This window comes from Rhipicephalus microplus, unplaced genomic scaffold (genome assembly GCF_043290135.1).
Source record: "Rhipicephalus microplus isolate Deutch F79 unplaced genomic scaffold, USDA_Rmic scaffold_67, whole genome shotgun sequence".
Classification (NCBI taxonomy): Eukaryota; Metazoa; Arthropoda; class Arachnida; order Ixodida; family Ixodidae; genus Rhipicephalus; species Rhipicephalus microplus.
The window spans coordinates 155565-167572 of NW_027464640.1; the positions used below are offsets into that span (position 1 = coordinate 155565).

The 12008-nt window shown below is 48.6% G+C and overlaps 1 protein-coding gene across 4 annotated transcripts in view; it reads left to right on the forward strand.

Moving 5' to 3' along the window:
* The window catches only part of LOC142761759 (tyrosine-protein phosphatase non-receptor type 4-like), a 213221-nt gene that overhangs the window by 91900 nt on the left and 109313 nt on the right, over window positions 1-12008 (forward strand). For all 4 annotated transcript variants that reach the window (XM_075885096.1, XM_075885095.1, XM_075885093.1 and 1 more), the window contains exon 14: window positions 1747-1828. In XM_075885096.1, coding sequence (XP_075741211.1) covers window positions 1747-1828 — 82 coding nt within the window. The remainder of the gene's footprint in view (window positions 1-1746; window positions 1829-12008) is intronic.

The following is a 12008-nucleotide window of genomic DNA, read 5'->3' on the forward strand; positions in this document are numbered from 1 at the left end:
GTCCGCGTGCAAGTCCTCGAGGACAGTAACGACGGCAAGGAATTTGCTCTTGGCTTCGGTTTGTATGCGCAGGTCCAGTGCACCGACAGGCAAAGTGCTCCCTCTGAGACCTTGCAAGGGTGCCTCGAACTAAGGCACCAGGGTGACGGGGGCATGGCGTCGATGTAGGGCAGTATGTGAAGCTCCTATTTATACAACTGCTGTAAGCTCGCCGACTCCGTCGACGTGGATTTGTACCATAGGAAGTGGCCACGTTGGGTATTGGGTGGCTCGATGTCATGCATGTGTTAGTGCCGCATTGTCAACACAGTTACCGAATGTCGGTGAGTGATCGTTTTTTTTTTTTTGTACTGGATTTAAAGACCAGCCGAGTCAGGTGTTCTTGCGAGGAATGAAGTCCAAGATACCGGTCAATGATCTGTAGTGTTTAGGTGCAGCCTCGAGGACGTACTCCTGCTTAGCTCGATTGATATGTGGGGTTTAACGTCCCAAAACCACCATATGAATATGAGAGACGCCGTAGTGGAGGGCTCCGGAAATTTCGACCACCTGGGGTTCATTAACGTGCACCCAAATCTGAGCACATGGGCCTACAACATTTCCGCCTCCATCGGAAATGCAGCCGCCGCAGCCGAGATTCGATCTCGCGACCTGCAGGTCAGCAGCCGAGTACCTTAGCCACTAGACCACCGTGGCTAGGCCTGCTTAGCTCCATCCTCAGTATGCGATTGGTTGCGCGCACTGGTTCTATGGTGGATCCGGTCGAGAGCAGTGATGAGCATGGCACTCTATTCCAGCCAGGGCAGTTGCTTTATGCCCCCGTATTTGTGCCATGCCTCGGCACAACCACGAAAGCGGACAATAGCCACTCGTCATTCACAGTTTTCGAGCCAGGCATGTCAAAAGCCGAGGGTACTGATAGTCACCACCTGCATATCAGCGTCATCTTGGAAACCTCTGAACTTCGGTACTTACAAAAGAGTGGTATATGGCGAGGCGGCCGGCCAGACCCCGGAGCTCAATGACTTGGAGCGGTCGAGCTGGGTTGAGCATGAAAGTACAGAAGGGCTCTGCGCCGCTGTCAGGTGAGGCACTGATGGGCAAGAAATCACGTCGGTGCAGTATGCGGCGGTCATAGCACTCACTGTGGGAATATGCACGGTCAAGGAAGCGTGGACGGTGTCCCTTGGCCTTGTTGCATGATCTACGCCTTGGGAAGCATGTACAGTGTTCCGAGGAAAGAGCTTATGCGCATTGGTCTGAAGTAGCACGTCGGCGGTCAAGTAGTTTCCTGGGACCATCATGGAGATCTGGACGTCGACCGTTGGTGGTGGGATGAATACTTGCGGCAGTGGTCGACTTGTGGGTTCTATTAACAAGGAAGCCTGGCAGCATTCCACAGGAAAGCGCATTACCTCCAACTACATAGTAGGTGCAGTTGGCCAAGCTTTTTGACAACTGGGCCTTCTTCCTTCGCTTCGCTAGCCTAGCATGCGCCCATGCCCAAGCACTGCTTTTGTCATCGTTACATGTAATGATTGGAGCACAGTACAAGAGAGGAAGTACATTTTAACTGATCACAGATAATGAAAAAGCTGTTCATTCAGTTTGAAAATTCAAAGAAAAAAAAAAGTTTTTTAGACTGTGTTTTTTAACACACATTTTCTTCTCTCGTGCACCAACACTTATGTTTTAATTTGATGTTTTCTTTTTCAACCACTGCTTCTCTTTGTGTGTCGTGTGCAGGGATGCCCAAGCATTTACACCTGCCATTCCTCCCAAGATGATTCGATACGCCGATGACGACTCTCTCCCCGAGTTGATAATGGTCAGTGCTGCATGCATCCTTGCTTTCTCTCTCTTCCTTTTCAGCTGCTGCTCATGTATCAGGGTTTCACAACATCTGTGTGCTACGGTGTGGTTATCACTCTTTGCGGCATGGATTGCAGATGTGCACTTGGACACGTGTGGGCTGTGCATTGTTGGCATCCATACTTCCCTACACTTCTCATCGGCATCGACGAGAAATTCTGGAAATGTGTCACCCTGTGGACGAGGCTTTCTACTTGTACAAAAGCAGCAACACATCAGGATGCATTTCAGCAGTTCCACAAAGAAGGAACCCCTTAAACTTGCACGACATGAGCTTGTGCACAGTCATGCTCACTATCAGTTGCAACACGATAGCCACGGCTGAGGGCACGTCAGCCCTGCACATTGACGCCGAAAAATGTCAAATTACCTTCAAATATCCTATGAGTTGAAACAGTGTTTACTTCAAATACCAGCAGCTACGTCAAGGCTGCCAAACAATGTTGACAATGGCCAGCTTGTTGCAACTTGTATTGGGAACAACTGTACCTTGCCACCCTTGGACCACTCACCGTACCTTGTAACGTCATCGCCGTACCAGGGAACACGGCCTGCTTTTCGTTATTTTTTTTTTTCCGGTCGCAGTACTCTATTTTCTGAAAAATAGTTTTTTGGATGTCTTTTCAACAGATGTGACGTTTGGGGCTTTTTAAATGTAAATGGTTTCTTTTCTCGTGTTACTGAGTCATTTTTTTTATTGTCACAAACAACAAATGACATTCGTGTTTCTCTCCCAAGCAATTGCAGACGAGCACTCAGGCCAGTTTTCTCAACATTCGGACAGTGCATTTTAAAAAGGTAATATCGAAACAAAATTAATGGTTCTAGTTCAAGTTAGTAATTTTGGATACACTTGATAGTAAAGCAAAAGTTTTCTTGAAATGGGGACCAATTAACGGTTGACCAAAATACTAATGAAAATAAATTAATTGAGTTAATTGATAAAACATACATTTTTTTGCGTGAGCAATTGAAATCCTTCAGGCACCTTTTGGAGCAGAGCTCCTAATATAGTACGATTTTCGCATGTTCTCTAAGATCTCCTTCTGCCGTGCAGCGAGACACAGTTAACCCGAAGAGTACATCACGGCACACGAAATGCCAGGACACCTATGTTAAGAATAATGGGATTGGCTTCAGCTTTTTACTGGTTTGATCTTGCAACACTTGTTGCTGTGATTTTCATAAACACATTAACTTTGTGCCTGTGTCCCCTACATATAAAGAACAGTAAAAGAGAGTAGTGAAGAAGAAAACTTATAGGCCCTCTAATTTGGCCTGGCACGCCCACCCTTCCATTCTCGTTTTTATACATGGTATTTATTTTGTTTTTTCAGAGGATAATGTTTATTGCATGTTCTTCATAATGAAGGTTCGCATTGAAAGGTTTGTTTTTCCCACTGAGGTAGCTTAGCACATAACAGGCCTACAGCCAGAGGGTGGATACCTTAAAAGCTTCCCCCCCCCCCCCATATTTTTATCGGAAGGGGGTGTTTCACCAGAAATAGATACTGAAAATAGGTGTTTTTCTGAAATAGGCGAGGCCTTCGGTGGGCCTCCGTTAAAAATATTCTTTGCTATGGGCTTGGCACATAAGATGTTGCGCTGGTAAGCTCAAGGGCACAAAATCAGTTATCGGCCACTGCAGTGACATTACGACAGGCAAAATTCGTAGAATGCCCATGTTCCAAGATTGTCAGTGCCTGATAATGAATTTCAGAGGTATACATTGATCCAATGTCCCCCAATAAGGCATGGCTAATAATTGTACCGTGGTTTTGGCCCATAAATTCCCAAAAATTGGTGTTGTTATTGTTTTTTAAGTTTTTTGTAGTTATATACCTTTCTATCTTCTTCTTTCTTTCTCCCCTCTTTTGTGTGTGTGGGGGCGGGGAAGGGGGCCGGGTGCAATAGCTGTGTGTTTGCCAGGTGCTGTCTGTCCAAAGTTTACTTTCTTAGGTTGTGGTTGGAGGAGAGAGGCTCACTAGACTTTCTAAGGCCACTTTGCCGTGCAGCACTTAGTATGCTGATGTGTAAGGGCTCTATCTCCGTTTTTTTTTTAATTTCTCCTTTCCTGCTCTAAAATGATCATAATTCAGGCTTTATGAGAACTTAAAAACATAAATAATGAAGGGCAGAAGGGAGCTCTGCAGTCTATCCAAATTCATCCCCGAAATGCAATGCGGATCTAATATTTTCAAAGCTTACCCCTGCCATGTCTTCCCCCATCTATGTTCTTTCTGTGCCTTGTTTGTTCTCACGAGAACAGTTGCTTTCTTTATAAGGCTCTATTATTATATTGTTGATAATTTTGCTTTGAACGTTATTCACAGCCCCTGTCGTGGCGGTCTAGTGATGATGGTTTTGACTGCTGACCTGAAAGTTGTGGGATCAAATCCTGGCCGCGTTTTCAATGGAGGCGGAAACGCTGTGAGGGCCACAGGTTTGGGGTGCATGTTGGGTGGTTTGGGGTGCATGTTGAAGAACCTCTGGTGGCCTAAATTTTCAGAGCCCTTTACTGCGACACCCCTCACAATCATATTGTTACGCGGAAAATAACAGTAGTCAGTCTGCAGCCACAACGCAGCTCAGCAGCTCACCCACAACGTCCACTTCTTCACTCTCAGTCTGAGGCACCCTTCTTGGGTATGTCCCACTATGCCCTGTTTCAGTCAGTCGAAATCACGTAACACGACCCCCGGCGGCAAAAGCCCCGACGCGGCGAGTTTACGGGGCCACAGCAGGAGCAGTGTGGTAACGCATGAGCCTTGATACGTGGACGATGTCCCGGGACAGCAGAGCAGAAGACGTTGATGGATTATCAGAGACAATTTCATATGTAGTGTCGGTCACTCGTCTAGGCACGCGGTATGGGCCTTGAAACGAGAGAGAAGCTTCTCTGAAAGGCCTGCATGTCGCGTAGGGGACCAAAGAAGAACGAGGGAACCTGTCGGAAAGTGTTCGTCGTGATGCCGCTCGTCGTAATGATGCTTCTGCGAGTCTTGGGACGCCAATAATCTGCTGCGAGCAAGTTGAGGAGCATGGTCAGCTCGGGTAACAGCGTTGCGTGCATATTCACAAGTAGACTGCGCAGCGGCTGGCATGAAGGTATCCAACGGCAATGTTGGTTCGCGTCCAAACAGAAGGTAAAATGGCGAGTACCCAGCAGTGTCATCCAGCAGTGTCATGCCGGGAGGAATTGTGTGCGAACGTCACGTAGGGCAGTGCAACGCCCCAATCACGATAGTCGCCGAGACGTATTTCGATAGCAGGTGTGTCAGGGTGCGGTTTAAAGGTTCTGTAAGCCCGTTTGTCTGGGGATGGTGCGATGTCGTGAGCTTATGTTGGGTAGAGCAGGAACGCAGGATATCGTCAACCACTTCCGAAAGGAACGTACGGCCTCGGTCTGTCAGCAGTTGACGAGGGGCTCCATGCACTAAAACGAGATCGCGTAGTAGAAAATCAGCGACGTCTGTAGCGCAGCTTGTTGGCATGGCTCGCGTAACTGCATAACCGGTTGCGTAATCTGTATCAACCGCGACTCACTTGTTTCCGGAGGCAGATGTTGGGAAGAGACCGAGAAGGTCCAAACCAACACGGAAGAATGGCTCCGATGGGATGTCGATGGGCTGAAGATATCTGGAAGGGAGTCTCGACGGCTTTTTGCGACGCTGGCAAATTTCGCAAGCGTTGACATAACGACGTACAGAGCGTGAAAGGCCAGGCCAGTAGAAGTGGCGGTGCACGCGGTCATATGTGCGAGAGACACCAAGGTGACCAGCGGTTGGCGCGTCATGAAGCTCGCGTAGTACTGTGGAGCGCAGGTGCTTTGGTATGACCAGAAGTAGGTCGTGACCATTGGGCGATAAGTTGTGCGGATGTAAGGTGTGGTCCTTTAAGGTAAACATGGGAACAGAAGCGTCTTGCGGTGAAGATTCGAGCTGTTGTATTAGGCGGCTGATATCCGGATCGCGACGCTGCTCGTCCCTGAGATGAAGCAGCTGGGAATGGAAAGGACGCAACCCACAGAATCAGTGCTCGTAGGATCGCAGTCGGCCACAGGGTAGCGCGACAGACAATCCACATCTTTGTGCAGTTTTCCTGATTTATACACTACAGTGTAAGAATACTCTTGGAGGTGGAGTGCCCAGCGGGCGAGACGACCTGTGGGATCTTTGCGGGAGGCGAGCCAGCAAATAGCGTGGTGGTCAGTGAGAACTATAAATGGTCGGCCGTACAAGTAAGGGCGAAATTTCGCGACTGCCCACACCAGCGCTAGGCATTCGCGCTCTGTGATGGAATAATTCCATCACAGGAATTGCGGGTGAGGACACCCACGGATGCCCGCGACAAGCCGTCCAAGAGCCTGGCCCGCATGAACGGGACGTCCAGCGCGCATGTGCGCCCCTACGACAGCTTCAGCCACAAAGTACAAATCTCCGGGCCCGATTACCTGCCGCGCAAGGCAGGTAATCGGGAAGCAGGTGACTGCTGCTTGCTTATTTGTGTTTTGCTGCTCTCTCTCTCCCGCGTCGTTCTTGACGTGATGCGATTGAATCTAAACTTCTTGTTCGGCCGAGGAACGAATGATTCGATTGATGATTGTTTGACATGTGGCGTTTAACGTCTCAAAACCACCACGTGATTATGAAAGACGCCGCAGTGGAGGGCCCCGGAAATTTCTACCACCTGGTCTTCCTTAATGTGTATCCTGAGCACACGGGCCTACTGCACTTTCGCCTCCATCGAAAATAAGGCCGCCGCGGCCGGGATTCGGTCCCGCTACATGCGGGTCAGTAGCCGAGGTCAGTCACCACCTTTTCTTTCGGGCAATGTTTCGCGAAGTGATACGGCTTCGCCACCTACCTCGGCAACGACAGCGACCTGGTACGTCACCCTAACGCAACCCCGTGATCCCGGTACCTTTACTGGAGAGGACAACGCAAATGTGGACAAGTGGCTTAGCATGTAGCGTCAGCAAGCAATATGGCTGGGACCTAACCGTTATGCTTGCGAATGTCATTTTCTATCTTGACAAGACCCCTCGCATCTGGTTTGAGACCCATGAGCACGAAATTACAATTTGGGAAATGTTTAAACAACAGCTCCGCGACCTCTTTGGCAACCCGTTTGGTCAACAGCTCTATCTCCGAAAGCAATTGGCCGTATGTACACAGACGTCCACTGAGCCCTACTTGACTTATATTCAAAACGTCTTAGCGTTGTGTCAAGGGGCCGATCCCAACATGACTGAGGTCGACAAGATTTCGCACGTTTTAAAGATAATCGCCGACGATGCGCTCAGCCTGCTTGTATTTACGAACGTAACGACCATCGACGCCGTGATCGAAGAGTGCCGCCGTCTTGAGTAGGCGAAGAGTCGACGCATTTTGCAGCAGTTCCAGCGCCTACCCAACACTGCGGCAACGTCGTCTTGCGAAGCCACTTCTTGTCATCCGTCTACAACCGAAGACTTGACGCGCATCGTCCGACGTGAACTCAAGGCCGCTTACCCGGCTGCCACCAAACCGACGTTGCCCGACGCCTCAACGCCAGCTGTCTCTTTGATTCAGGCTGTTGTCCGCCAGGAATTCGCTAACCTGGGTATCCTGTCCACTGCACCCACCCTGGATAATACTGATCCCTCGATAGCTTCTGTGGACATGAAACGTCGCCGTTCGTACTCTATTCGAACCAGAAACCCGTCTGAATGGGGAACAGCTGATGATAAGCCCATCTGCTTCCGCTGTGGTCGCGCGGGACACATCGCTCGTTACTGCCGCAGTCAGTGGCCATCTATGCCTTCTGGCTCGTACTTCGCACCTCCACCAAAATCTTACGTGGAAAATAACAGTAGCCAGTCCGCAGCCACAACGCAGCTCACCGACAACGTCCACTTCTTCACTCTGTCTGAGGCACCCTTCTTGGGTATGTCCCACTATGCCCTATTTCAGTCAGCCGAAATCACGTAACAATATCACGGGTTATGGATGTTGAAACCCAACAAACTATTATTCACTTCAACATCTGGCTTCATTTTGCATCGTAAGCTTGCTGTTGACAGGTGTAATGTTACAGTTACTAACTTTCAGGCTATGTACTCGTTAGAGGAGAAAGCTTGTTGATCAGCACTAAGTCACATTGACAATGTATGCTCAAAAAAACAAAAACAGTATGTGTTACTTTTCTGGCCAAGCCCTAATTCCCTACTTGCCTCGAATGTGGCTCTCTTTAAACTGATTCGTTAACTTTCTGTTGTTTCCTACGACTCTCCGACGTGAGTACAGCAATCTCCAAAGAGACTTCACATGCCTCTTCAAAAGGAGTCATACATGGCCTGCCAGAACTACCGAAAAATAGTCAAATGACTCCTTTCTTTAGGGTGTGCTTACTTGCCCTCGGAATCTTTCATTTAAAAGTGTGTTATCTTTCTGTTTCTTTTAGTAGATTTTGAGCACAATTCAGTACCGCGTATGATTTACTCAGGTTCGACGGAAGGAAACACTGCTGAAGGTGTGTCGAACTCTCTCTCTTTCTCAGTAGAGGGGATGGAAGTGCTGCTCCAGTTGCTCCAAACCTGCTTCGAAATGGCTCTGAGAGAACGAAAATTACAAACTTTTGCCGTTGAACCAGCTCATGAGTCCTAAAAAAACTGAAAAGAATCTGTGTACTATCATCTCAGTACGCTTTCATCTCATACGCATTATCTATTAGTGGGCACCATTATTGGCTCTGATCTCTCTTGTGCGACAACAACCGGCATATTAAGTATATAGCTCATTTGGCAGTTTTTTTTTTTTCAGCTATACTTGGAGGCTATGCTAGTGTGGCGAAATGTGAAAATCAGCAGGATTACTTTTATCTCATACACATTATCTACTGGTTATTTTGCAACAGTTCTGTGGGGCTCAGCTTTACCGGTTTCATTTGGTTTCTGCTACAAACACTATTATTTTAATTATATGCTCACTTTACGGCACATTTTGGACAACGAGCCATTTTTCAATTATTTTCTTCGTAAAATTTAGATTAATTGTTGTCTGTGAAATATATCTTGTAATGGGTGTTAATGTTTGTGAGATGCTTCGATGATGCTTCGAACTCCAATCGGTGTATGACGAATTGTGTATCTGCTCTTAAAGCACAAGTAGGTGTTCCAAGCTGACATTTCTCTGCTCCGAAAACATTAATGGTGGCTTCAAAATAGTATTTTTTTTTCCGCTCCAAAGTATGCTCCAAAACGCGTAAAGTTCATCACTGCAGTATGCATGTGTGGGTGCGTGTGTCCAAAACCTCCTTCGTTCTTTTTTCTGCGGCCATCGCTATTTATGGATGGAGGACAGTTGCTCCATTCCACAAGAGGGGAGGGGGGGGGGGGGGGAATGAAAGGAAAGCCGATTGCATCACTCGGGTGCGCACGTGCGAGCACATCACGAACCGCTTGTGCCAACATTTCCTAGAAGGATCGACGAGACCAGAAGCCTTTCGCCACGTTATTTTGATAAAAACAGGCGCCTGTGGCGCTGTGTTATATAGCGCTGGCAACTTCCAATGACAATCAGTGGCAAATCCAGCTGGAAAGGGGGGGGGGGGGGATCTGCCACTTGTTAGCAAATCTCTCCCTCTCCACACTGGAGAAAATAAACTGCGTCAGCCCCACCGCTCCTTTCAGTGCCTGTCGTTCACCTTTTCTCACCGATTTTTGGGACCAATTCGTGCGACTGCTGTGAGCACAGATTAACAGTACTTACGCTGGGATGTGGTTTTGTGATGGACGTAACTACGAAAGAACAAAGAAGCCAGTTCGACCCCCCCCCCCCCCCCCCTAAATTGAGTGGCTGGATCCGCCCCTGACATAAACATCACCCTTCGCCGCCTGTTTACGACAGCTAGCGCCACGTTCTTAGCTTGTGCTAGCGGCGCGAAGAGAGAGCGTTGTTCAAGCGGCGCGACGATGCAAGCGCGTGTAGGTGCGCAATTAAGGCGTGCCATTTTGAGTGGCGTACGACTCTTGCTGCTCCTGAGTTGCACCCCTCCTCCCCTTTTGGTGAATTTCGCACCATTTATGCTGCCGTCGTATATCAGCGTCGCCGTCTAAAATAAGATTGGATGTGGGCGTCATCGAGGCCTGTGTGTACGGCACCCAGAAGCCTCGTTCCGCGTGGGCGCCTCCCCGGTTTGCGGCGTTGACCGGCGCTGCGCTGTGGATGATGTAGGCTGGGTTTCTTATCGCGTGGGTTTGTTTGACGAACGCGCGCGCCCGTCCGTTCACTGACAAACGCACTCGTGGGGAGAGCATTCGGGCGTCACTCCGTGCAGTGTGTACGCCAGCTGCGCTGTATATCGATGTAATTGGGTGTTTTTCGGGTTTGAAAATCGGCGGTGCGCAGGAAAAGGTGTTGGCGCCGCGAAGTTGACGAAAGGTAGCCGTAGATTTGTGGTCGATGCGTTTGCCTCCGTATTGTGTGCTAGTTGGCAACTGACGGAGCGATTGAAATTGTTTCGACAGATCAAGGTCAAATTCAGCGTTCCGGGTGGGTTTTGTTAAGGGGTGACACTGATTGATTTGTGGGGTTTAACGTCCCAAAACCACCATTTGATTATGAGAGACGCCGTAGTGGAGGGCTCCGGAAATTTTGACCACCTGGGGTTCACCCAAATCTGAGCACACGGGCCTACAACATTTCCGCCTTCATAGGAAATGCAGCCGCCGCAGCCGGGAATCGAACCCGCGACCTGCGGGTCAGCAGCCGAGTACCTTAGCCACTAGACCACCGCGGCGGGGCAAGGGGTGACACTGTTTTCAGCATGTGACCATTGAGACAGAGGGGGGGGGGAGAGAAGACAAGAACAACATTTTGAATTTCGGCTAACTTGAAAGTAAACATAATTAATCGCTAACGTCGACAGGCACAGAACTTCAAGGAAAAGAGGAAGGCCCTCGAAACGTAATATCCACCAAACTTCATCAAAAACGAAATTCGAAAATGCTGATAGTATGGAGTGGAGCGTTTAATAAATTTCAATGAATTTATCATTCATTGGGAATTATATCGCCGCCTATTTTGTGATCATAGTTACATGCAGGAGAAAAAAATGCGTTAAAGGTTCTTTTATTGTTTTTTTTTAATTTCGTGCTGATTCTTCGGCGCCTTTACGTCGCTGTGACGTCACGGTATTTTAAAGAGAGGCAAGGGTCAGGAGAAGATGGAAACTTCCGACGAAAAAAAAAAAATCGTTAACAGTGGTTGTGCGCGGAATAGCCGACAGGCGGACTTGTGCCCCGCCACGGTGGTCTAGTGGCTAAGGTACTCGGCTGCTCACCCGCAGGGCGCGGGTTCGAATCCCGGCTGCGGCGGCTGCATTTCCGATGGAGGCAAAAATGTTGTAGGCCCGTGTGCTCAGATTTGGGTGCACGTTAAAGAACCCCAGGTGGTCGAAATTTCCGGAGCCCTCCACTACGGCGTCTCTCATAATCATATGGTGGTTTTGGGACGTTAAACCCCACACATCAATCAATACCAGGCGGACTTGTCTTTATATGGCTGCAACAGTTGCAGCCGCTATATAAGAAGACAATTCCGCTTGTGGAAGCGCCGGCTCTAGCGCGCTCTAGCGCGCAACCCCCCATTTACGATTTTTTTTCGTCGCCGCAATTTGTATTTTCTACACTTTGGTAAAACGAAATTTTCCCGGAAGTTCGCTCTGTTAATTCCCTGACTATATTATAAAACACCGTGCGCGCATTTTTTTTTCATATTTTTTTTTCAATAGACAACAGTTATCCACCCTTTTCTTTTTCGCGAAGTTTTCTTTATTCTGCAACAGACTGCTGCTAGCTTATACTATTGTGTGTATATTGCTGCATACCCTACTGCCGCCTCAAATCCATTTCTATATATAGTACTGCCGGCTTGACGAAATTCGATTGACGCCGACGGTCTGACTGTTTCTCCGCTTGTTGATACTGGGAACGGGGATCGCGAATACACAAGAGAGACAGAGGCGTTTGCAATATTTACAAGCAACTCGGCCACTGAACAGCCGTCATAATGCCGCACGGCACCCTTGCAGCCTCGTCTGTCACGGCAGGCTCATGCACCATGCCTGGTAACGATTTGTAACACGGTGTACCG